This window comes from Pseudophryne corroboree, chromosome 7 (genome assembly GCF_028390025.1).
Source record: "Pseudophryne corroboree isolate aPseCor3 chromosome 7, aPseCor3.hap2, whole genome shotgun sequence".
Taxonomy (NCBI): domain Eukaryota; kingdom Metazoa; phylum Chordata; class Amphibia; order Anura; family Myobatrachidae; genus Pseudophryne; species Pseudophryne corroboree.
In genome coordinates this window covers 494906733-494933714 of record NC_086450.1, presented here as the reverse complement: position 1 = coordinate 494933714, position 26982 = coordinate 494906733, and the positions used below count along the sequence as shown (strand labels likewise).

Here is a 26982-nt window from a genome sequence, read left to right as displayed (position 1 = left end):
TCTAATTTAACTTAGTCTTTCTGAAGAGACTCAGCATCCCCCCTCCGTATTTATAACTTTACACAATTTGGTATAGTCTGCAAAAATTGACACCATGCTCTCTAGACCTTCTGTTAGGTCGTTAATGAAAATGTTGAACAATGTTGGTCTTAGTACAGACCCTTGTAGCACACCACTTAGTACTTCCAATTTGAAAATGATCCATTAACCACAATGCGACAATACACATTTATAGAATACCCCTGTGACAGACCTTCCCGCGCCTCTGCAGTTAGTGATAATGAAGCCAGTAACGCAGAACGTTCTCAATACAGGATGTAACATCAATGCCCCTTCCGACCTAAGAGCAGGTCTTGGGTGGTGGAGGTTGGAGTTCACGTGTGCAAAACAGACAAAGGGTCTCCTGTCAAATATAACCCATGTCCTACAGTATCTGCGATTATGTACACTCTTTACGAAGCATCTCCGGGAAGCTGGGCATGTGCAGTCCTTGGGCTCTTACCACCTGGTCAGTTGTTTACAGTCCGTTATAGGAAAGAATCTATAATAATATTTCCGTAGGGTCTGTCTCGTCTCCAACATGCATGCCCAGTGGTGCCCGTGCAACAGGTCCCATTGCTAGGCAGAGAGTAGGACCTGCCGGGTACGTGGCAGGTTTGGTATTGAGATCGGTGGCGTTGCTGGTGAGGGGGAAGGGTCTCCAGGGCTGCAAAAGAATCTCATCTGAGCCTCCTACAATGACCCATCCCTATCTATCCAAAATGCTCTACTGCTGATTTTCCCTGTTAGTTAATATTTTCATATTATAATGGCTAAAAACCTCTATCACAAATTAATTCAGACCAGGTTACAGAAATAGGAATATCAATGGGACAATTAGAAATAGAGCACTTTATTTCAGTATAAATAGGTCACATTGGAGGTTTAAGGGACCATACTATCCTCTACCCCTCTCTTGCAGAACAGCCACTTATAGTGCTAAAAGGACAAATTGATAAGCTTTAATAGTAGCCACAAGATTTCCCTAGGAGCAGTTCATGATTATCACATGTACACAGATGAAAACAATCTCTGCAAGCCATCCCCAGTAACGCACAGCATATGGAACAAAAGGAAAGACACATCTCAACGAGGCTGAACAGACAGGTGTAGCAGCTTCTCTCTCCAATATCGCCAAGATGAGGCCTTTGCGAGTCACTGAAAATACAAATCAAGCAGGGATTTCCCAGGGACAGGCAATAAGGCCTCCATACTGAAATTAAGGAACTGGGCATCAGGAAACAAAAACTATGCAAACAAATCACTCTGGCTTGCTGTGTAGCTAAAGTGTGGAATTTCCCCAGGGCAGAGTTTGAGTTCCTGAGATGCCCAGCAGGTGACCGTTGGTGTTAGAAGTGGGATTCACACATGTATTGCACATCTTGTATTAAATCTCACATCCAGAGTAGCAAAACTTGGATCACCACCAACAGGCAATAATATTTCTGACTTGTTCTACCTCTTGTGTTGCAATGAGCGCACAGCAGGGTGCAAAAAAGTGTATACTACACGAGTATATGTTATTATTAACACAGAATCGATCAAGGGACACTTTATACTGTGAATCACAAAACCAGTAACATTGAACTATGAACACTTGCACCTTCCCTCCATGATTTGTACATTAAAAGGAGGTAAGGTTCAACCACAGACTAGAGGTCACATTACAGTGGAGGCTGTAGTCTCCTGTGCATACAAGGTGATAGCCAGAAGTGACATCCAGTGCAGAAAGTCTTTCAAGAACTGAAACATCTAGACAACTGGCTTAATAAAGAAATTAAGTGCTATGTTATTTTACCACCAATTAGGACAATTTACATCAACTGTCAATACCCCAAACAGCTGTGGGATGTGTACTACCTCCAGGCAGGCCAGAGGTATTGTTCTTCTCTCCTTTTTTTGGTTCCACAGGCAAAGAAATCTGGAACCGCAAAATAATCTGTGAACAGCATCCAGAGGACAACCCGCCACATGATGAGGTCTCCTCAGATAAATCTCTCTAGGCTTGTGAACGGCGAGTCCAAGTACTAGGACATATCAAGACATTTGGTAGCAGTTGCCCTGGAACTGAATACTGGCAATCGATCCAATGCAATAAGCCCACGTGTGAAAAGTCTCTGGTCCCCTTGACTTTTGTAAAATCTCATTAGTAAGACTCAACCAGAGTCTTTAATCTCATAAATCAGAATGCCATAAAACAATTCAATAGCTGCATACAAACCACGCTTTCAATTCTCCTGCAGAGTTCCGGGCTAACAATTTATCAATAAGCAGTGATGTACGTGTTTGTATTAACGTGAGTTCATCACCAACAGGGAGAAAGTAAAATAAAAGTGGAGTTCAGCTTTGACTTTTCTAGAACTGTGACTCTCATATTTGGAAATCCAGGACCACTAACGGCGTTGTTCTACACCTCCGAGCTGGAGCAAGCAGACAGACTGACGCCTTAATAATTAGTTGACACTAATTATTTCCCTGGTTCTCCAGCAGGGAGACCTGGAACAGATGCGGTTAGCAGTCCTTGGTGGACCAGATTTGTGAAACACTATTCCAGAGCACATGCAGTTTGCGGTCAGCAGGCTGCAGGTTAGGTTCTCATTGAAGAACATCTCACTTAAAACTGCCCCGAAGACGATCAATGTAGGAACGGTCCCATTCGCTATGCCAGCAGACAGTATTATATAATCAACCCAATCTTCTGTGGTAAGAAGCTGTGGAAAGCCTGATCTGTTCCGCATACCTATCCTTATATACGGAAGCTCTCCTCTTTCCCATCGATGTGTTTAACGCGCAGGTAGACGTCTGTCCCGATACCCTGAAGGGACTGGATGGAGAGCGAGCCGCCCAGATACTCTGCGTAAGCTCGGGAGGTGGGGAGTCCGAAGCCGAAACTGAAAGAGAAGAATTCTATCAGTCTTTACTTGTAAATGATGACTCTACCCTTGGTCTACGCCACGAATACTAACCTACTAGATCTTCTGTTACTAAGGACACAGATCACACATACACTAGGGGGATCTGGTTTCCTCTGTGCTATGCTGGAACAGTTCCTCATCTATGTTTCCAGGGACAGATTACATACCCAGCCCTCCTTGCTCAGGTTACTAAGGCTGGATCACGTTCTAGAGGAGTCATTCTCCTTTGTGTGTCTAGACCTGTGCTACACACACATTCGAGGCTACTAGCACTGGATCACAAACACGAATTGGATAGCCCCTCACCCATGCATGGTTTCAGTTGGGCTGCTGTTGACCATGTCCATCATATTTCCAAAAACCGGGTTGATGTTGGAATCCTGAGTGTTGCTCTCCACGGTGGTGAAGTGGTAATCCATCACTCTCTCCAGGCAGTCATGGGGAATTCCACCACCTCGGTCGGAGATCCTGCATTGAACACAATGAGTGAGATCTGGAGGCTTTGTTACCAAGTGGTTACTCATACACTTGGGGTGGCCCAATACGCAGGACTGCAGTAGATTCAAGGTCAACACAAAGATTTGCCAAACTACTTTCTCACACCAAGACCCTAGAGTGGACAGATGAAAGGTGGTATCACCATGATCTCAGGGGCTGGAGGGGTTCTTTGCAGTAAGGGCGGTCAAGTGGTTGAATTGTTGAATTCCTTACCGCATGCTGGCAAATTCAACAGCTAAATGTAAAATTGGACAGGATGTCTTTAATAAAATAAAGTGTCAGTAGCTATAATTAGTGGGGGACATTATGGGGAAAGTGGGTATTTATGAAGGGAATTTCAGATTAGTATTCCAAAGGTCAGGAAGGATTCCTCCCTTTCCTGCAGGCCAGGCAACCACCACACTGTTTCATTTCATCGTCTGCTGGATCAACACAATACAAATACAAGGGACTCTTTCTAATCTTACTCCCAGTCCAGAGAAGCTGATAGCATCTCCCTGGGCTCCTGGGGTGAGCACGGATAGTGTGGCCGCTGTGCGTGCGCACTCCGCAAAAGGATTCAGACTGCGATCGCTGCCGCTGCAGCACCCACTGTTACATGTGGAGCCTATACAATCACCAGTGCCAATGAAAGCTACTGCTCTCTCGTCTTACCGAATTATCAAGTCAATATCGTTATTTGCGATGGTGACGGAAATGTCCGGGACATTGTAGGGACTTTCGATGTGGCTCTCCATGGTGGCTCTAATAGAAGAGGGATAAAAAAATAAGAATTTACTCACCGGTAATTCTATTTCTCGTAGTCCGTAGTGGATGCTGGGAACTCCGTAAGGACCATGGGGAATAGACGGGCTTCGCAGGAGACTGGGCACTCTAAAAAAAAAGATTAGGTACTATCTGGTGTGCACTGGCTCCTCCCTCTATGCCCCTCCTCCAGACCTCAGTTAGGGAAACTGTGCCCGGAAGAGCTGACATTACAAGGAAAGGAAATTTTGAATCCAGGGTAAGACTCATACCAGCCACACCAATCACACCGTACAACTTGTGATAACCTTACCCAGTTAACAGTATGAATAACAACTGAGCCTCACTAAACGGATGGCTCATAACAATAACCCTTAGTTAAGCAATAACTATAAACACGTATTGCAGAGAGTCCGCACTTGGGACGGGTGCCCAGCATCCACTACGGACTACGAGAAATAGAATTACCGGTGAGTAAAATCTTATTTTCTCTGACGTCCTAGTGGATGCTGGGAACTCCGTAAGGACCATGGGGATTATACCAAAGCTCCCAAACGGGCGGGAGAGTGCGGATGACTCTGCAGCACCGAATGAGCAAACACAAGGTCCTCCTCAGCCAGGGTATCAAACTTGCAGCACTTTGCAAATGTGCTTGAACCCGACCAAGTAGCAGCTCGGCAAAGCTGTAATGCCGAGACCCCTCGGGCAGCCGCCCAAGAAGAGCCCACCTTCCTCGTGGAATGGGCTTTTACCGATTTCGGATGCGGCAATCCAGCCGCAGAATGAGCCTGCTGAATTGTGCTACAGATCCAGCGAGCAATAGTTTGCTTTGAAGCAGGAGCACCCAGCTTGTTGGGTGCATGCAAGATAAACAGCGAGTCAGTCTTCCTGACTCCAGCCATTCTGGAAACATATATCTTCAAAGCCCTGACTACGTCCAGCAACTTGGAATCCTCCAAGTCCCTAGTAGCCGCAGGCACCACAATAGGTTGGTTCAAATGAAACGATGACACCACCTTTGGGAGAAATTGGGGATGAGTCCTCAATTCTGCCCTGTCCATATGGAAGATCAGATATGGGCTTTTACATGACAAAGCCGCCAATTCCGACACACGCCTAGCCGATGCTAAGGCCAACAGCATGACCACTTTCCACGTGAGATACTTTAGTTCCACGGTTTTAAGTGGCTCAAAAGATCCCAGGGTGCCACTGGTGGCACAAAAGGGGGCTGGATATGCAGCACTCCCTTTACAAATGTCTGAACCTCAGGCAGTGAAGCCAGTTCTCTTTGAAAGAAAATGGATAGGGCCGAAATCTTTACCTTTATGGACCCCAATTTTAGGCCCATAGTCACCCCTGACTGTAGGAAGTGCAGGAATCGACCCAGCTGGAATTCCTCCGTAGGGGCCTTCCTGGCCTCACACCAAGCCACATACTTCCGCCATATACGGTGATAATGTTTTGCTGTCACGTCTTTCCTAGCTTTTATCAGCGTAGGAATAACTTCATCTGGAATGCTTTTTTCCGCTAGGATCCGGCGTTCAACCGCCATGCCGTCAAACGCAGCCGCGGTAAGTCTTGGAACAGACAGGGCCCTTGTTGCAGCAAGTCCTGTCTGAGAGGCAGAGGCCATGGGTCCTCTGTGCGCATTTCTTGCAGTTCCGGGTACCAAGTCCTTCTTGGCCAGTCCGGAACAATGAGTATTGTTCTTATTCCTCTCTTTCTTACTATTCTCAGTACTTTTGGTATGAGAGGAAGAGGAGGAAACACATATACCGACTGGTACACCTACGGTGTCACTAGGGCGTCCACAGCTATCGCCTGAGGGTCCCTTGACCTGGCGCAATAACGTTTTAGCTTTTTGTTGAGGCGGGACGCCATCATGTCCACCTGTGGCAGTTCCCATCGGTTTGCAATCAGTTGGAAAACTTCTTGATGAAGTCCCCACTCTCCCGGGTGGAGGTCGTGTCTGCTGAGGAAGTCTGCTTCCCAGTTGTCCACTCCCGGAATGAACACTGCTGACAGTGCTTGCACGTGATTCTCCGCCCATCGAAGAATCTTTGTGGCTTCCGCCATTGCCATCCTGCTTCTTGTGCCGCCCTGGCGGTTTACATGGGCGACCGCCGTGATGTTGTCTGACTGAATCAGCACTGGCCGGTTTCGAAGCAGGGGCTCTGCTTGACTCAGGGCGTTGTAAATGGCCCTTAGTTCCAGTATATTTATGTGTAGAGAAGTCTCCAGACTTGACCACAGCCCTTGGAAGTTTCTTCCCCGAGTGACTGCCCCCCACCCTCGGAGGCTTGCATCCGTGGTCACCAGTACCCAGTCCTGTATGCCGAACCTGCGGCCCTCGAGAAGGTGAGCACTCTGCAGCCACCACAGAAGAGACACCCTGGCCCTTGGGGACAGGGTGATCAGCCGATGCATCTGAAGATGCGATCCGGACCACTTGTCCAACAGATCTCACTGAAAGATCCTTGCGTGGAACCTGCCGAAGGGAATGGCTTTGTATGAAGCCACCATATTTCCCAGGACTCGCGTGCAGTGATGCACCGATACCTGTTTTGGTTTCAGGAGGTCCCTGACCAGAGATGCTAATTCCTGGGCCTTCTCCACCGGGAGAAACACCTTCTTCTGTTCTGTGTCCAGAATCATGCCCAGGAAAAGCAGACGCGTCGTAGGAATCAGCTGCGACTTTGGAACATTCAGAATCCAGCCGTGCTGTAGTAACACTTCCTGAGAGAGTGTTACGCTGATCAACAACTGCTCCCTGGACCTCGCCTTTATGAGGAGATCGTCCAAGTACGGGATAATTATAACTCCCTTCTGCCGAAGGAGTATCGTCATTTCGGCCATTACCTTGGTAAATATTCTCGGTGCCGTGGACAGGCCAAACGGCAACGTCTGGAATTGGTAATGACAGTCCTGTACCACAAATCTGAGGTACTCCTGGTGAGGTGGGTAAATGGGGACATGCAAGTAAGCATCTTTGATGTCCAGCGACACCATAAAATCCCCCTCTTCCAGGCTTGCAATCACCGCTCTGAGCGATTCCATTTTGAACTTGAATTTCTTTATATAAGTGTTCAAGGACTTTAAATTCAGAATGGGTCTCACCGAACCGTCCGGTTTCGGTACCACAAACATTGTGGAATAGTAACCCCTTCCCTGTTGAAGGAGGGGGACCCTGACAATCACTTGCTGGAGGTACAGCTTGTGAATTGCCGCCAGCACTACCTCCCTTTCCATGGGGGAAGCTGGCAAGGCTGATTTTAGGTAACGGCGGGGGGGAGTCGCTTCGAATTCCAGTTTGAATCCCTGAGATACGATTTGTAATACCCAGAGATCCACCTGTGAGCGAACCCACTGGCTGCTGAAATTTCGGAGACGCGCCCCCACCGCACCTGGCTCCGCCTGTGGAGCCCCAACGTCATGCGGTGGACTTAGTGGAAGCAGGGGAGGACTTTTGTTCCTGGGAAGTGGCTGCATGGTGCAGCTTCTTACCTCTACCCCTGCCTCTGGCAAGAAAGGATACACCCCTGACCCTCTTGCCTTTTTGGGAACGAAAGGACTGCATTTGATAATACAGTGCTTTCTTAGGCTGTGAGGAAACCCGAGGCAAGAAAGTGGACTTTCCAGCTGTCGCTGTAGACACTGAAACAATACAAAAAATTTAACCAGGCGCTAATATATCATCACCATATTCTGATGATTGAATTGCTGGTATTGAAGTTTCTATACAAATTATTTTGCAATTAGTGTATAATCAAGCTGCAAGAGAGAGCTTGACTTGGGGTAAAACAAGTCAAAAAGAACCGGCACTTTAAAGTCTCCGGTAACACTAAGACACTAAACTAATCCCCTCTTGCGCTATATAAATAGTATGATATGGCTCAGAGTTCAATAAAAACAAATAGATGATTTCATATGTTCTGTATATTTTTTAATACATATAAATACATATATATAATAAACTAATAGACCGGTGAAAATAAAATCACTAACAAATATCTTGCCTAACTATAGGAGGTGGATCTAAGATAAACTTCTGTGCACAGAATATATTGAAAAAATAAATAAATAAAAATCAGTCCATATATTGGGTTAAAAAACTAATTGACCAGCTGTGATTTGCACCCGTGTAGTAGTTAACAAATTTATGCGTTGTTATATATTGGATATCCTCAATCTGTTACCACTTAGCAAAGAAGATAATATTGTGCAAAAATAGCCGCTCCACACTGGAGCCTTACGTGTAGCCTGCACCAGTAGTTCTATCACGGGAAAGTCCAATGACATGAGAGACGGTCTCGGGCTGCGGGAACGGCGCTTCACTGGCGCCTGCTGTGCTGATAGTTTACCCGTCTTCCAGGCTCTATGAGTCCACGTCTCCAAGTGCCGTATGCAGACACCTCAGTCACGGTGGTATTCCCCCGATCTCCGTTTGCTCCACAAATGATGCTGCTGGATGAAGGTATATTGTGGGGGTGCAAATAAGCTGGTACAAGGGTCCAGTGGTCTGCTTCTGACGCGTTTCGCTCCTCTTATGGGGGCTTCCTCAAAGAAGGAAGCCCCCATAAGAGGAGCGAAACGCGTCAGAAGCAGACCACTGGACCCTTGTACCAGCTTATTTGCACCCCCACAATATACCTTCATCCAGCAGCATCATTTGTGGAGCAAACGGAGATCGGGGGAATACCACCGTGACTGAGGTGTCTGCATACGGCACTTGGAGACGTGGACTCATAGAGCCTGGAAGACGGGTAAACTATCAGCACAGCAGGCGCCAGTGAAGCGCCGTTCCCGCAGCCCGAGACCGTCTCTCATGTCATTGGACTTTCCCGTGATACAACTACTGGTGCAGGCTACACGTAAGGCTCCAGTGTGGAGCGGCTATTTTTGCACAATATTATCTTCTTTGCTAAGTGGTAACAGATTGAGGATATCCAATATATAACAACGCATAAATTTGTTAACTACTACACGGGTGCAAATCACAGCTGGTCAATTACTTTTTTAACCCAATATATGGACTGATTTTTATTTATTTATTTTTTCAATATATTCTGTGCACAGAAGTTTATCTTAGATCCACCTCCTATAGTTAGGCAAGATATTTGTTAGTGATTTTATTTTGACCGGTCTATTAGTTTATTATATATATGTATTTATATGTATTAAAAAATATACAGAACATATGAAATCATCTATTTGTTTTTATTGAACTCTGAGCCATATCATACTATTTATATAGCGCAAGAGGGGATTAGTTTAGTGTCGCTGTAGACACGAGGTCCGACAGACCGTCCCCAAACAATTCCTCACCCTTATAAGGCAAAACCTCCATGTGTTTTTTAGAATCAGCATCTCCTGTCCATTGCCGAGTCCATAAGACCCTCCTGGCAGAAATGGACATAGCATTAATTCTAGAGCCCAGCAGGCAAATGTCCCTCTGAGCATCTCGCATATATAAGACGACGTCTTTGATATGGCCCAGGGTTAGCAAAACAGTATCTCTGTCGAGGGAATCTATGTCGTCTAACAGAGTATCTGTCCACGCTGCTACAGCACTACACATCCAGGCTGAAGCAATAGCAGGTCTCAGTAGAGTACCAGAGTGTGTATACACTGACTTCAGGATAGCTTCCTGCTTTCTATCCGCAGGCTCCTTTAGGGCGGCCGTATCCTGAGACGGCAGGGCCACCTTTTTAGATAAGCGTGTCAGCGCCTTGTCCACCCTAGGGGATGTTTCCCAACGTACCCTGTCCGTTGGCGGGAAAGGGTACGCCATCAGTAACCTCTTAGAAATCACTAATTTCTTATCAGGGGAACTCCACGCTTCTTCACACAATTCATTTAATTCATCAGATGGGGGAAAAGTCACTGGCTGCTTTTTCTCCCCAAACATATAAACCCTTTTGGTATTAACCGGGTTACTCTCAGAAAATAAGAATTTACTTACCGATAATTCTATTTCTCGTAGTCCGTAGTGGATGCTGGGGACTCCGTAAGGACCATGGGGAATAGCGGCTCCGCAGGAGACTGGGCACAAAAGTAAAGCTTTAGAACTACCTGGTGTGCACTGGCTCCTCCCCCTATGACCCTCCTCCAAGCCTCAGTTAGGATACTGTGCCGGACGAGCGTACGCAATAAGGAAGGATTTTGAATCCCGGGTAAGACTCATACCAGCCACACCAATCACACCGTACAACTCGTGATCTAAACCCAGTTAACAGCATGATAACAGAGGAGCCTCTAGAAAAGATGGCTCACTACAGCAATAACCCGATTTTTTGGTAACAATAACTATGTACCAGTATTGCAGACAATCCGCACTTGGGATGGGCGCCCAGCATCCACTACGGACTACGAGAAATAGAATTATCGGTAAGTAAATTCTTATTTTCTCTAACGTCCTAAGTGGATGCTGGGGACTCCGTAAGGACCATGGGGATTATACCAAAGCTCCTAAACGGGCGGGAGAGTGCGGATGACTCTGCAGCACCAAATGAGAGAACTCCAGGTCCTCCTCAGCCAGGGTATCAATTTTGTAGAATTTTACAAACGTATTTGCTCCTGACCAAGTAGCTGCTCGGCAAAGTTGTAAAGCCGAGACCCCTCGGGCAGCCGCCCAAGATGAGCCCATCTTCCTTGTGGAGTGGGCATTTACAGATTTTTGGCTGTGGCAGGCCTGCCACAGAATGTGCAAGCTGAATTGTACTACAAATCCAACGAGCAATAGTCTGCTTAGAAGCAGGAGCACCCAGCTTGTTGGGTGCATACAGGATAAACAGCGAGTCAGATTTTCTGACTCCAGCCGTCCTGGAAACATATTTTCAGGGCCCTGACAACGTCTATCAACTTGGAGTCCTCCAAGTCCCTAGTAGCCGCAGGCACCACAATAGGTTGGTTCAGGTGAAACGCTGAAACCACCTTAGGGAGAAACTGAGGACGAGTCCTCAATTCCGCCCTGTCCGAATGGAAAATCAGATAAGGGCTTTTACAGGATAAAGCCGCCAATTCTGACACGCGCCTGGCCCAGGCCAGGGCCAACAGCATGACCACTTTCCATGTGAGATATTTTAACTCCACAGATTTAAGTGGTTCAAACCAATGTGACTTTTGGAACCCAAAAACTACATTGAGATCCCAAGGTGCCACTGGAGGCACAAAAGGAGGCTGTATATGCAGTACCCCTTTTTAACGTCTGAACTTCAGGGACTGAAGCTAGTTCTTTTTGGAAGAAAATTGACAGGGCCGAAATTTGAACCTTAATGGACCCCAATTTCAGGCCCATAGACACTCCTGTTTGCAGGAAATGTAGGAATCGACCCAGTTGAATTTCCTCCGTCGGGCCTTACTGGCCTCGCACCACGCAACATATTTTCGCCAAATGCGGTGATAATGTTTTGCGGTTACATCCTTCCTGGCTTTGATCAGGATAGGGATGACTTCATCCAGAATGCCTTTTTTCCTTCAGGATCCGGCGTTCAACCGCCATGCCGTCAAACGCAGCCGCGGTAAGTCTTGGAACAGACAGGGTCCTTGCTGGAGCAGGTCCCTTCTTAGAGGTAGAGGCCACGGATCCTCCGTGAGCATCTCTTGAAGTTCCGGTTACCAAGTCCTTCTTGGCCAATCCGGAGCCACGAATATAGTGCTTACTCCTTTCCATCTTATCAATCTCAGTACCTTGGGTATGAGAGGCAGATGAGGGAACACATACACTGACTGGTACACCCACGGTGTTACCAGAGCGTCTACAGCTATTGCCTGAGGGTCCCTTGACCTGGCGCAATACCTGTCGAGTTTTTCCCAACGGTTTATAATCATGTGGAAGACTTCTGGGTGAAGTCCCCACTCTCCCGGGTGGAGGTCGTGTCTGCTGAGGAAGTCTGCTTCCCAGTTGTCCACTCCCGGAATTGCTGACAGTGCTATCACATGATTTTCCGCCCAGCGAAGAATCCTTGCAGCTTCTGCCATTGCCCTCCTGCTTCTTGTGCCACCCTGTCTGTTTACGTGGGTGACTGCCGTGATGTTGTCCGACTGGATCAACACCGGCTGACCTTGAAGCAGAGGTCTTGCTAAGCTTAGAGCATTGTAAATGGCCCTTAGCTTCAGGATATTTATGTGAAGTGATGTCTCCAGGCTTGACCACAAGCCCTGGAAATTCCTTCCCTGTGTGACTGCTCCCCAGCCTCGCAGGCTGGCATCCGTGGTCACCAGGACCCAGTCCTGAATGCCGAATCTGCGGCCCTCTAGAAGATGAGCACTCTGCAACCAACACAGGAGGGACACCCTTGTTCTTGGTGACAGGGTTATCCGCTGATGCATCTGAAGATGCGACCCGGACCATTTGTCCAGCAGGTCCCACTGGAAAGTTCTTGCGTGGAATCTGCCGAATGGGATTGCTTCGTAGGAAGCCACCATTTTACCCAGAACCCTTGTGCATTGATGCACTGAGACTTGGCTCGGTTTTAGGAGGTTCCTGACTAGCTCGGATAACTCCCTGGCTTTCTTCTCCGGGAGAAACACCTTTTTCTGGACTGTGTCCAGGATCATCCCTAGGAACAGAAGACGAGTCGTCGGAACCAGCTGCGATTTTGGAATATTGAGAATCCAATCGTGCTGCCGCAACACTACCTGAGATAGTGCTACACCGACCTCCAACTGTTCCCTGGATCTTACCCTTATCAGGGAATCGTCCAAGTAAGGGATAACTAAAATTCCCTTCCTTCGAAGGAATATCATCATTTCGGCCATTACCTTGGTAAAGACCCGGGGTGCCGTGGACCATCCATACGGCAGCGTCTGAACTGATAGTGACAGTTCTGTACCATAAACCTGAGGTACCCTTGATGAGAAGGGTAAATTTGGACATGAAGGTAAGCATCCTTGATGTCCCGAGACATCATGTAGTCCCCTTCTTCCAGGTTCGCAATCACTGCTCTGAGTGACTCAATCTTGAATTTGAACCTCTGTATGTAAGTGTTCAAAGATTTTAGATTTAGAATCGGTCTCACCGAGCCGTCCGGCTTCGGTACCACAACAGTGTGGAATAATACCCCGTTCCCTGTTGCAGGAGGGGTACCTTGATTATCACCTGCTGGGAATACAGCTTGTGAATGGCTTCCAAAACTGTCTCCCTGTCAGAAGGAGACATCGGTAAAGCCGACTTTAGGAAACGGCGAGGGGGAGACGTCTCGAATTCCAATTTGTACCCCTGAGATATCACCTGAAGGATCCAGGGGTCTACTTGCGAGTGAGCCCACTGCGCTCTGAAATTCATTGAGACGGGCCCCCCACCGTGCCTGATTCTGCTTGTAAAGCCCCAGCGTCATACTGAGGGCTTGGCAGAGGCGGGAGAGGGTTTCTGTTCCTGGGAACTGGCTGATTTCTGCAGCCTTTTTCCTCTCCCTCTGTCACGGGGCAGAAATGAGGAACCTTTTGCCCGCTTGTCCACGAAAAGACTGCGCCTGATAATACGGCGTCTTCTCATGTTGAGAGGCGACCTGGGGTACAAACGTGGATTTCCCAGCTGTTGCCGTGGCCACCAGGTCTGAAAGACCGACCCCAAATAACTCCTCCCCTTAATAAGGCAATACTTCCAAATGCCGTTTGAAATCCGCATCACCTGACCACTGTCGTGTCCATAACCCTCTACTGGTAGAAATGGACAATGCACTTAGACTTGATGCCAGTCGGCAAATATTCCGCTGTGCATCACGCATATATAGAAATGCATCTTTTAAATGCTCTATAGGCAAAAATATACTGTCCCTATCTAGGGTATCAATATTTTCAGTCAGGGAATCCGACCACGCCAACCCAGCACTGCACATCCAGGCTGAGGCGATTGCTGGTCGCAGTATAACACCAGTATGTGTGTAAATACATTTTAGGATACCCTCCTGCTTTCTATCAGCAGGATCCTTAAGGGCGGCCATCTCAGGAGAGGGTAGAGCCCTTACAAGCGTGTGAGCGCTTTATCCACCCTAGGGGGTGTTTCCCAACGCACCCTAACCTCTGGCGGGAAAGGATATAATGCCAATAACATTTTAGAAATTATCAGTTGTTATCGGGGGAAACCCACGCATCATCACACACCTCATTTAATTTCTCAGATTCAGGAAAACTACAGGTAGTTTTTCCTCACCGAACATAATACCCCTTTTTGGTGGTACTCGTATTATCAGAAATGTGTAAAACATTTTTCATTGCCTCCATCATGTAACGTGTGGCCCTACTGGAAGTCACATTTGTCTCTTCACCGTCGACACTGGAGTCAGTATCCGTGTCGGCGTCTATATCTGCCATCTGAGGTAACGGGCGCTTTAGAGCCCCTGACGGCCTATGAGACGTCTGGACAGGCACAAGCTGAGTAGCCGGCTGTCTCATGTCAACCACTGTCTTTTATACAGAGCTGACACTGTCACGTAATTCCTTCCAACAGTTCATCCACTCAGGTGTCGACCCCCTAGGGGGTGACATCACTATTACAGGCAATCTGCTCCGTCTCCACATCATTTTTCTCCTCATACATGTCGACACAAACGTACCGACATACAGCACACACACAGGGAATGCTCTGATAGAGGACAGGACCCCACTAGCCCTTTGGGGAGACAGAGGGAGAGTTTGCCAGCACACACCAGAGCTACTATATATATATATATACACAGGGATAACCTTATATAAGTGTTTTTCCCCTTATAGCTGCTGTATTTTTAATACTGCGCGTAATTAGTGCCCCCCCTCTCTTTTTTTAACCCTTTCTGTAGTGCAGGGGAGAGCCAGGGAGCTTCCCTCCAACGGAGCTGTGAGGGAAAATGGCGCCAGTGTGCTGAGGAGATAAGGCCGCCGATAAGGGGGCGGAGCCTATCTCCCGTTTTTTTAATGTATTCTGGCAGGGGTTAAATGCATCCATATAGCCCAGGAGCTATATGTGATGCATTTTTTGCCATCCAAGGTGTTTTTATTGCGTCTCAGGGCGCCCCCCCCAGCGCCCTGCACCCTCAGTGACCGGAGTGTGAAGTGTGCTGAGAGCAATGGCGCACAGCTGCAGTGCTGTGCGCTACCTTGTTGAAGACAGGACGTCTTCTGCCGCCGATTTTCCGGACCTCTTCTGTTCTCTTGGCTCTGTAAGGGGGCCGGCGGCGTGGCTCTGGGACCCATCCATGGCTGGGCCTGTGATCGTCCCTCTGGAGCTAATGTCCAGCAGCCTAAGAAGCCCAATCCACTCTGCACGCAGGTGAGTTCGCTTCTTCTCCCCTTAGTCCCTCGATGCAGTGAGCCTGTTGCCAGCAGGTCTCACTGAAAACAAAAAACCTAAAACTAAACTTTTCACTAAGCAGCTCAGGAGAGCCACCTAGTGTGCACCCTTCTCGTTCGGGCACAAAAATCTAACTGAGGCTTGGAGGAGGGTCATAGGGGGAGGAGCCAGTGCACACCAGGTAGTTCTAAAGCTTTACTTGTGTGCCCAGTCTCCTGCGGAGCCGCTATTCCCCATGGTCCTTACGGAGTCCCCAGCATCCACTTAGGACGTTAGAGAAATGTGTAATACATCTTTCATTACAATAATCATGTATCGGATGGCCTTGGTCATTTTAGACTGTAAATGTGCCTCATCATCGTCGACACTGGAGTCGGACTCCGTGTCGGCATCAGTGTCAACCATCTGAGCTAGAGGGCGTTTATGAGCCCCTGACGGTTTCTGAGTCGCCTGGGCAGGCGCGGGCTGAGACCCCGGCTGTCCCAAGGCTGCAGCGTCATCAAACCTTTTATGTAAGGAGTTTACATTGTCATTTAAGACCTTCCACATATCCATCGAATCTGGTGTCGGCCCAGACGGGGGCGATACCACACTTATCTGCCCTTGCTCTGCCTCCACGTAACCTTCCTCATCAAACATGTCGACACAGCCGTACCGACACACCGCATACACACAGGGAATGCTCAGACTGAGGACAGGACCCCACAAAGTCCTTTGGGGAGACAGAGAGAGAGTATGCCAGCACACACCACAGCGCTATATAACCCAGGGATTTACACTGCTAATAAGTGATTTTCCCAATAGCTGCTTGTCTGTATCGATTTGCGCCTAAATTTATGTGCCCCCCCTCTCTTTTTAACCCGTCTTGTACCTGGATACTGCAGGGGAGAGCCTGGGGAGCGTGCTTCCAGCGGAGCTGTGAAGGGAAAATGGCGCTGGTGTGCTGAGGAAGAAGGCCCCGCCCCCTCAGTGGCGGGCTTCTGTCCCGCTTTCAGTGTATAATAATGGCGGGTTTTTTTACATATATACAGTGCTAGACTGTATATATGTATGATTTTGTGCCAAAGGTACCTCAATTGCAGCCCAGGGCGCCTTCCCCCAGCGCCCTGCACCCTACAGTGACCGGAGTGTGTAAGTGTGCTGGGAGCAATGGCGCACAGCTGCGGTGCTGTGCGCTACCTTAATGAAGACAGGAGTCTTCAGCCGCCGATTTCGACGTCTTCCAGCTTCTGTTCTTCTGGCTCTGCAAGGGGGACGGCGGCGCGGCTCCGGGAACGGACGATCGAGGACAGGTGCCTGTGTTCGAACCCTCTGGAGCTAATGGTGTCCAGTAGCCTAAGAAGCACAAGCTAGCTGCAAGCAGGTAGGTTTGCTTCTCTCCCCTCAGTCCCACGTAGCAGTGAGTCTGTTGCCAGCAGAAACTCACTGAAAATAAAAAACCTAATAAATACTTTATTTTCTAGTAAGCTCAGGAGAGCCCACTAGGAGCACCCAGCTCTGGCCGGGCACAGATTCTAACTGAGGTCTGGAGGAGGGGCATAGAGGGAGGAGCCAGTGCACACCAGATAGTACCTAATCTTATTTTTAGAGTGCCCAGTCTCCTGCGGAGCCCGTCTATTCCCCATGGTCCTTACGGAGTTCCCAGCATCCACTAGGACGTCAGAGAAAATAAGATTTTACTCACTGGTAAATCTATTTCTCGTAGTCCGTAGTGGATGCTGGGGACTCCGTAAGGACCATGGGGAATAGACGGGCTCCGCAGGAGACTGGGCACTCTAAGAAAGATTTAGTACTACTGGTGTGCACTGGCTCCTCCCTCTATGCCCCTCCTCCAGACCTCAGTTAAGGAAACTGTGCCCGGAAGAGCTGACATTACAAGGAAAGGATTTTGGAATCCAGGGTAAGACTCATACCAGCCACACCAATCACACTGTATATCTTGTGATAATTATACCCAGTTAACAGTATGAACAATAACTGAGCCTCATTCAACGGATGGCTCATAACAATAACCCTTTAGTTAAGCAATAACTATATACATGTATTGCAGAGAGTCCGCACTTGGGACGGGTGCCCAGCATCCACTACGGACTACGAGAAATAGAATTACTGGTGAGTAAATTCTTATTTTCTCTAACGTCCTAGTGGATGCTGGGGACTCCGTAAGGACCATGGGGATTATACCAAAGCTCCCAAACGGGCGGGAGAGTGCGGATGACTCTGCAGCACCGAATGGGCAAACACAAGCCAGGGTATCAAACTTGTAGAACTTAGCAAATGTGTTTGAACCCAACCAAGTAGCTGCTCGGCAAAGCTGTTATGCCGAGACCCCTCGGGCAGCCGCCCAAGAAGAGCCCACTTTCCTTGTGGAATGGGCTTTCACTGATTTTGGATGCGGCAATCCAGCCGCAGAATGAGCCTGCTGAATCGTGTTACAGATCCAGCGAGCAATGGTTTGCTTTGAAGCAGGAGCACCCAGCTTGTTGGATGCATACAGGATAAACAGTGAGTCAGTTTTCCTGACTACATAGATCTTCAAAGCCCTGACTACATCAAGCAACTTGGAATCCTCCAAGTCACGAGTAGCCGCAGGCACCACAATAGGTTGGTTCAAATGAAAAGATGACACCACCTTCGGCAGAAATTGCGGACGAGTCCGTAATTCTGCCCTGTCCATATGGAAAACCAGATAGGGGCTTTTACATGACAAAGCCGCCAATTCTGACACACGCCTAGCCGAAGCGAAGGCCAATAGCATGATCACCTTCCACGTGAGATACTTTAGCTCCACGGTCTTAAGTGGCTCAAACCAGTGGGATTTCAGGAAACCCAACACCACGTTGAGATCCCAAGGTGCCACTGGTGGCACAAAAGGGGGCTGAATATGCAGCACTCCCTTTACAAATATCTGAACTTCAGGAAGAGAAGCCAGTTCCTTTTGAAAGAAAATGGATAGGGCCGAAATCTGGACCTTTATAGACCCCAACTTCAAGCCCATAGTCACTCCAGACTGTAGGAAGTGCAGGAACCGGCCCAGCTGGAATTCCTCTGTAGGGGCCTTCCTGGCCTCACACCAGGCAACATATTTTCGCCATATACGGTGATAGCGTTTTGCTGTCACGTCCTTCCTAGTCTTTATCAGCGTAGGAATAACTTCATCCGGAATGCCTTTTTCCGCTAGGATCCTGCGTTCAACCGCCATGCCGTCAAACGCAGCCGCGGTAAGTCTTGGAACAGACAGGGCCCCTGTTGCAACAGGTCCTGTCTGAGAGGCAGAGGCCATGGGTCTTCTGTGAGCATTTCTTGCAGTTCCGGGTACCAAGTCCTTCTTGGCCAATCCGGAACAATGAGTATTGTTCTCACTCCTCTTTTTCTTACGATTCTCAGCACCCTGGGTATGAGAGGAAGAGGAGGAAACACATAGACCGACTGGAACACCCACGGTGTTACTAGTGCGTCCACAGCTATCGCCTGAGGGTCTCTTGACCTGGCGCAATACCTTTGTAGCTTTTTGTTGAGACGGGATGCCATCATGTCCACCTGTGGCAGTTCCCATCGATTTGTAATCTGAGCGAAGACTTCGTGATGAAGTCCTCACTCTCCCGGGTGGAGATCGTGCCTGCTGAGAAAGTCTGCTTCCCAGTTGTCCACTCCCGGAATGAACACTGCTGACAGTGCTTGCACGTGATTCTCCGCCCAACGAAGAATCCTGGTGGCTTCCGCCATCGCCACTCTGCTTCTTGTGCCGCCCTGGCGGTTTACATGAGCCACTGCGGTGATGTTGTCTTACTGAATCAGTTGGTTGCGAAGCAGAGGCTCCGCTTGACTCAGGGCGTTGTATATGGCCCTTAGTTCCAGGATATTTATGTGCAAACAAGCCTCCTGACTTGACCACAACCCTTGGAAGTTTCTTCCCTGAGTGACTGGCCCCCATCCTCGGAGGCTCGCATCCGTGGTCACCAGGACCCAGTCCTGTATGCTGAACCTGCGGCCCTCGAGAAGGTGAGCACTCTGCAGCCACCACAGAAGAGACACCCTGCCCCTTGGGGACAGGGTGATCAGCCGATGCATCCGAAGATGCGATCCGGACCACTTGTCCAACAGATCCCACTGAAAGATCCTCGCATGGAACCTGCCGAAGGGAATGGCTTCGTACGATGCCACCATCTTTCCCAGGACTCGCGTGCAGTGATGCACCGACACCTGTTTCGGTTTTAAGAGGTCTCTGACTAGAGTCACGAGCTCCTGAGCCTTCTCCGCCGGGAGAAACACCTTCTTCTGGTCTGTGTCCAGAATCATGCCCAGAAAGGGCAGACGCGTCGTAGGAATCAGCTGCGACTTTGGGATATTCAGAATCCAGCCATGCTGCTGCAACACTTCCTGAGAGTGTGCTACGCTGATCAGCAACTGCTCTCTGGACCTCGCCTTTATGAGGAGATCGTCCAAGTATGGGATAACTGTGACTCCTTGTTTCTCAGGATCACCATCATTTCCGCCATTACCTTGGTAAATATTCTCGGTGCCGTGGAGAGCCCAAACGGCAACGTCTGGAATTGGTAATGACAGTCCTGTACCACAAATCTGAGGTACTCCTGATGAGGTGGATAAATGGGGACATGCAAGTGAGCATCCTTGATGTCCAGACACCATAAAATCCCCCTCTTCCAGGCTTGCAATGACCCGTCTGAGCGATTCCATTTTGAACTTGAATCTTTTCAGGTATATGTTCAGGGACTTTAAATTCAATATGGGTCTTACCGAACCGTCCGGTTTCGGTACCACAAACATTGTGGAATAGTATCCCCTTCCCTGTTGAAGGAGGGGAACCTTTACCACCACCTGCTGGAGATATAACTTGTGAATTGCCGCTAACACTACTTCCCTTTTCATTGGGGAAGCTGGCAGGGCCGATTTGAGGTAACGGTGAGGGGGCATCACTTCGAATTCCAGCTTGTATCCCTGAGACACAATCTGTATAGCCCAGGGATCCACCTGTGAGCGAACCCACTGGTGGCTGAAATTTCGGAGACGCGCCCCCACCGCTCCTGGCTCCACCTGTGGAGCCCCAGCGTCATGCGGTGGATTTAGTGGAAGCCGGGGAGGACTTCTGTTCCTGGGAACTAGCTGTATGGTGCAGCTTCTTTCCTCTACCCCTGCCTCTGGCAAGAAAGGATGCACCTCTGACTTTCTTGCTTCTTTGTGATCGAAAGGACTGCATTTGGTAATACGGTGCTTTCTTAGGCTGTGAGGGAATATATGGCAAAAAATTTGACTTCCCAGCCGTAGCTGTGGAAACTAGGTCCGAGAGACCGTCCCCAAACAATTCCTCACCCTTGTAAGGTAAAACCTCCATGTGCTTTTTGGAGTCGGCATCACCTGTCTATTGCCGAGTCCACAGGACCCTTCCGGCAGAAATAGACATTGCATTTATTCTAGAGCCCAGTAGGCAAATGTCCCTCTGGGCATCCCTCATATATAGGACAGCGTCTTTTATATGCCCCAGGGTCAGTAAAATGGTATCCTTGTCTAAGGTATCCAGTTCCTCAGACAGATTATCTGTCCATGCTGCTACAGCACTACACATCCAGGCCGACGCAATTGCCGGCCTCAGTAGAGTACCTGAATGTGTATAAACAGACTTCAGGATATTTTCCTGCTTCCTATCGGCAGGATCCTTTAGGGAGGCCGTATCCTGTAACGGCAGGGCCACCTTTTTAGATAAGCGTGTCAGAGCTTTGTCTACCCTAGGGGAGGATTCCCAGCGCATCCTGTCCGTTGGCGGGAAAGGGTACGCCATAAGTAACCTTTTGGAAATCAGCACTTTCCTATCGGGGGAATCCCACGCTTTTTCACATAACTCATTTAACTCATGTGAATGGGGAAGTGTCACCTCTTGCTTTTTCTCCCCATACATATAAACCCTCTTGTCTGGGACAGGGTTTACCTCTGATATGTGCAATACATCCTTCATTGCTATAATCATGTAGCGGATGGCTTTAGCCATTTTAGGCTGCAATTTTGCATCATCGTCATCGACACTGGAGTCAGAATCCGTGTCGATATCTGTGTCAACAATCTTGGATAGTGGGCGCTTCTGAGACCCTGACGGCCTCTGCACTGTAGGATCAGGCATGGGCTGTGACCCCGACTGTCCCAAGGCATCAGCTTTATCCAACCTTTTATGCAAGGAGTTTACATTATCATTTAACACCTTCCACATATCAATCCAATCAGGTGTCGGCGCCGTCGGCGGAGACACGTCATTCATCTGCACCTGCTCTGCCTCCACATAGCCCTCCTCGTCAAACATGTCGACACAAGCGTACCGACACACCACACACACAGGGGATGCTCTATATGAGGACAGGACCCCCACAAGGCCTTTTGGAGAGACAGAGAGAGAGTATGCCAGCACACACCCCAGCGCAATATAACCCAGGAATCACACAGTAACTTAGTGTTTACCCAGTAGCTGCTGTATATATGATTAATGCGCTAAATTTATGTGCCCCCCCTCTCTTTTTACCCTCTTTCTACCGTGAGTCTGCAGGGGAGAGCCTGGGGAGCTTCCTCTCAGCGGAGCTGTGGAGAGAAAATGGCGCTGGTGAGTGCTGAGGAAGAAGGCCCCGCCCCCTCAGCGGCAGGCTTCTGTCCCGCGATTGTGTGTAAAATTAATGGCGGGGGCTCATGCATATTACAGTGCCCAGCTGTATATATGCTGCTTTTTTGCCAGGAGGTAATCAATTGCTGCCCAGGGCGCCCCCCCCTGCGCCCTGCACCCTACAGTGACCGGAGTGTGTGGGTTAGTGTTGGCGCAATGGCGCACAGCTGCAGTGCTGTGCGCTACCTCATATGAAGACAGGAGTCATCTGCCGCCGATTTTGACGTCTTCTTGCTTCAACCCGCCGGCTTCTGTCTTCTGGCTCTGCGAGGGGGACGGCGGCGCAGCTCCGGGAACGGACGACCAAGGTTAGGTTCCTGTGTTCGATCCCTCTGGAGCTAATGGTGTCCAGTAGCCTAAGAAGCGCAACCTAGCCGCAGTTAGTAGGTTTGCTTCTCTCCCCTCAGTCCCACGTAGCAGAGAGTCTGTTGCCAGCAGATCTCTCTGAAAATAAAAAAACCTAACTAAAATACTTTCTTATTAGCAAGCTCAGGAGAGCTCACTAAAATGCACCCAGCTCCTTCCGGGCACAGATTCTAACTGAGGTCTGGAGGAGGGGCATAGAGGGAGGAGCCAGTGCACACCAGTAGTACTAAATCTTTCTTAGAGTGCCCAGTCTCCTGCGGAGCCCGTCTATTCCCCATGGTCCTTACGGAGTCCCCAGCATCCACTAGGACGTCAGAGAAAAAAAAAAAAGTTAACACATAATAAATGTGGACATTTTCCCCGCAATAAGGAGCAAATTCCGCCCACAGCGCAAGGCAGACTTACCGCATGGAGTTTTTCAGCAGCTCTGGGAGAATATAATCCAGGGGCATCGGGATAAATGGGAAGCGCGCCGCCACGTGGCCGTTGATCCGCACGCGGGGGGCGTTCCCATACTTGATCTCACAGAGGCGCCTGGAATGAGAGAAGCAGCCTGTATGGGGTCTCCAGCAGCAGCAGTCAGAATGCAAACCCAGGAACACGTGAAGTAACACCTGACTCAGCCGCTAAAACACGTTTATATCATAGATGGGAGGGGCATATTTCTAAACTCATTGGCCCAGATTTATCAAGCACTGGAGAGTGATATTGCATGTGATAAAGTACCAACCAATCAGCTCCAGTCATTTTTCAAGCACAGCCTGTCACATGTCACAGTTAGGAGCTGATTGGCTGGTGTGTTATCACTGTGCAATATCACTCTCCAAGGCTTGATAAATCTGGGCCGTTGTGCGTCTCCCAGGCACAGGGCATAGCCCCAGTGCCTGCGGATTACAGACATACGTTGGGTCGTCATCCATCTGTAGAATGTTACACAGCTACTTTTGAGGCTGACAGTTGCTTGCACTGGCCCGATGCCATATATAGTCTTCTGACTTGCTGCCAAGAAGTATTTCTGCCCCTCCCCTCCCCCTATCAGGGCTGCATTAACTCCTACAGGTTTACCAAACCCTGATATTGTGATATTGCATGTGATAAAGTACCAACCAATCAGCTCCAGTCATTTTTCAAGCACAGCCTGTCACATGTCACAGTTAAGAGCCGATTGGCTGGTGTGTTATCACTGTGCAATATCACTCTCCAAGGCTTGATAAATCTGGGCCGTTGTGCGTCTCCCAGGCACAGGGCGTAGCCCCAGTGCCTGCGGATTACAGACATACGTTGGGTCGTCATCCATCTGTAGAATGTTACTCAGCTACTTTTGAGGCTGACAGTTGCTTGCACTGGCCCGATGCCATATATAGTCTTCTGACTTGCTGCCAAGAAGTATTTCTGCCCCTCCCCTCCCCCTATCAGGGCTGCATTAACTCCTACAGGTTTACCAAACCCTGATAGTGAGCTCCTTGCAGAACTCTGCAGATGAAGGACAATACCGCTCACCAACACATGCTCTACAGAATGGCGGGGGTACCGGGAGTCTCCCACCTTTACCGATACCCTCAGCGTAACAACACATTAATCCTAAATAACAGGGCGCCCCCTCCTGTGTGGCAGATGTGCGGGACAAGGCCTGCTATAGGGATCCTGGAAACGTTAACATGTTCTCACTGTTCATAAATCATATAAACACATTCTGGCCAAGAGTAACTGATTAGGCTGATTCTCGCCCCCTTCCTCTACCCGTGGAAGAAGAAAGCTTCTTTATTCTATATTAGAACCGTCTAAAGTTTTAGTTGGTGAAGACGTATTAAAAAAAAAAAATGATTTATTTATTTTTTTACCTGGCAAAATCCACCCAGACCTCAATAACCTTCTTGGGTGAAAGACGGGTGCAGATAATGCCCACAAAATCCGGCTGCAGAAAACGAAACACAAAAGACTTTGTATAAGCGGAGCAGAATAAGATGGACATAAGAATGGTGATGCTGGGGCTATATCTGACATGGTACAGCGTGCTCGGAGGAGGCAACGTTTACTCCAGTAAATAAGATTTTACTCACCGGTAAATCTATTTCTCGTAGTCCGTAGTGGATGCTGGGGACTCCGTAAGGACCATGGGGAATAGCGGCTCCGCAGGAGACTGGGCACAGCTAAGAAAGAATTAGGACTACCTGGTGTGCACTGGCTCCTCCCCCTATGACCCTCCTCCAGACTTCAGTAAGGATACTGTGCCCGGAAGAGCTGACACAATAAGGAAAGGATTTTGAATCCCGGGTAAGACTCATACCAGCCACACCAATCACACCGTATAACTCGTGATATTATACCCAGTTAACAGTATGAACATAACAGAGCCTCTCAACAGATGGCTCAACAATAACCCTTTTAGTTAACAATAACTATATACAAGTATTGCAGACAGTCCGCACTTGGGACAGGCGCCCAGCATCCACTACGGACTACGAGAAATAGATTTACCGGTGAGTAAAATCTTATTTTCTCTAACGTCCTAGTGGATGCTGGGGACTCCGTAAGGACCATGGGGATTATACCAAAGCTCCCAAATGGGCGGGAGAGTGCGGATGACTCTGCAGCACCGAATGAGAGAACTCAAGGTCCTCCTCAGCCAGGGTATCAAATTTGTAGAATTTTGCAAACGTGTTTGCCCCTGACCAAGTAGCAGCTCGGCAAAGTTGTAAAGCCGAGACCCCTCGGGCAGCCGCCCAAGAAGAGCCCACTTTCCTCGTGGAATGGGCTTTTACAGATTTAGGCTGTGGCAGGCCAGCCACAGAATGCGCAAGCTGAATTGTGCTACAAATCCAGCGAGCAATAGTCTGCTTTGAAGCAGGAGCACCCATCTTGTTTGGTGCATACAGGATAAATAGCGAGTCAGTCTTCCTGACTCCAGCCGTCCTGGAAACATAAATTTTCAAGGCCCTGACTACGTCCAGTAACTTGGAGTCCTCCAAGTCCCTAGTAGCCGCAGGCACCACGATAGGTTGGTTCAAGTGAAAAGCTGATACCACCTTAGGAAGAAATTGGGGACGAGTCCTCAATTCTGCCCTATCCATATGGAAAATCAAATAGGGGCTTTTACATGACAAAGCCGCCAATTCTGACACCCGCCTTGCCGAAGCAAAGGCCAAAAGCATGACCACTTTCCACGTGAGATATTTTAAATCCACGGTTTTGAGTGGCTCAAACCAATGTGACTTTAGGAAACCCAACACCACGTTGAGGTCCCACGGTGCCACTGGAGGCACAAAAGGAGGCTGAATATGCAGCACTCCCTTGACAAATGTCTGAACTTCAGGCAGTGAAGCCAGTTCTTTTTGGAAGAAAATCGACAGAGCCGAAATCTGGACCTTAATGGAACCCAATTTTAGGCCCATAGTCACCCCTGACTGTAGGAAGTGCAGAAATCGACCTAACTGGAATTCCTCCGTTGGGGCTTCCTGGCCTCACACCACGCAACATATTTTCGCCATATGCGGTGATAATGTTGTACGGTTACATCTTTTCTAGCTTTAATAAGCGTAGGAATGACTTCCTCCGGAATACCCTTTTCTTTTAGGATCCGGCGTTCAACCGCCATGCCGTCAAACGCAGCCGCGGTAAGTCTTGGAACAGACAGGGCCCCTGCAGCAGCAGGTCCTGTCTGAGCGGCAGAGGCCATGGGTCCTCTGAGATCATTTCTTGAAGTTCCGGGTACCAAGCTCTTCTTGGCCAATCCGGAACGATGAGTATAGTTCTTACGCCTCTTCTCCTTATTATCCTCAGTACCTTGGGTAAGAGAGGAAGAGGAGGGAACACATAAACCGACCGGTACACCCACGGTGTCACTAGAGCGTCCACAGCTATCGCCTGAGGGTCTCTTGACCTGGCGCAATATTTTTCCAGCTTTTTGTTTAAGCGGGACGCCATCATGTCCACCTGTGGCCTTTCCCCACGGTTTACAATCAGTTGGAAGACTTCTGGATGAAGTCCCCACTCTCCCGGGTAGAGGTCGTGCCTGCTGAGGAAGTCTGCTTCCCAGTTGTTCACTCCCGGAATGAACACTGCTGACAGTGCTAACACGTGATTTTCCGCCCAACGGAGAATCCTTGTGGCTTCTGCCATCGCCATCCTGCTTCTTGTGCCGCCCTGTCGATTTACATGGGCGACCGCCGTGATGTTGTCTGACTGGATCAGAACCGGCCGGTTTTGAAGCAGGGGCTTTGCTTGACTTAGGGCACTGTAAATGGCCCTCAGTTCCAGAACATTTATGTGTAGGGAAGTCTCCTGACTCGACCAAAGTCCTTGGAAGTTTCTTCCCAGAGTGACTGCCCCCCAGCCCCGAAGGCTGGCATCCGTGCTCACCAGGACCCAGTCCTGTATGCCGAATCTGCGGCCCTCTCTGAGATGAGCACTCTGCAGCCACCACAGCAGAGACACCCTGGTCCTTGGAGACAGGGTTATCAACCGATGCATTTGAAGATGCGATCCGGACC

General features: G+C 48.9%; 1 protein-coding gene across 6 annotated transcripts in view; it reads right to left on the bottom strand.

Moving 5' to 3' along the window:
- Positions 1 to 26982, bottom strand: part of BCKDK (branched chain keto acid dehydrogenase kinase) — a 127863-nt gene that overhangs the window by 81002 nt on the left and 19879 nt on the right. For 5 of the 6 annotated variants that reach the window (XM_063935188.1, XM_063935192.1, XM_063935189.1 and 2 more), the window contains exons 10-14: positions 24334 to 24407; positions 22898 to 23026; positions 4107 to 4196; positions 3261 to 3422; positions 877 to 2930 (exon numbers count right to left, since the gene is read on the bottom strand). In XM_063935188.1, the coding sequence (XP_063791258.1) occupies positions 2786 to 2930; positions 3261 to 3422; positions 4107 to 4196; positions 22898 to 23026; positions 24334 to 24407 (600 nt within the window). In that variant the 3' untranslated portion in view covers positions 877 to 2785. Of the gene's footprint in view, positions 1 to 876; positions 2931 to 3260; positions 3423 to 4106; positions 4197 to 22897; positions 23027 to 24333; positions 24408 to 26982 lie in introns of those variants that run through there. The other variant, XM_063935193.1, reaches the window with a different exon arrangement.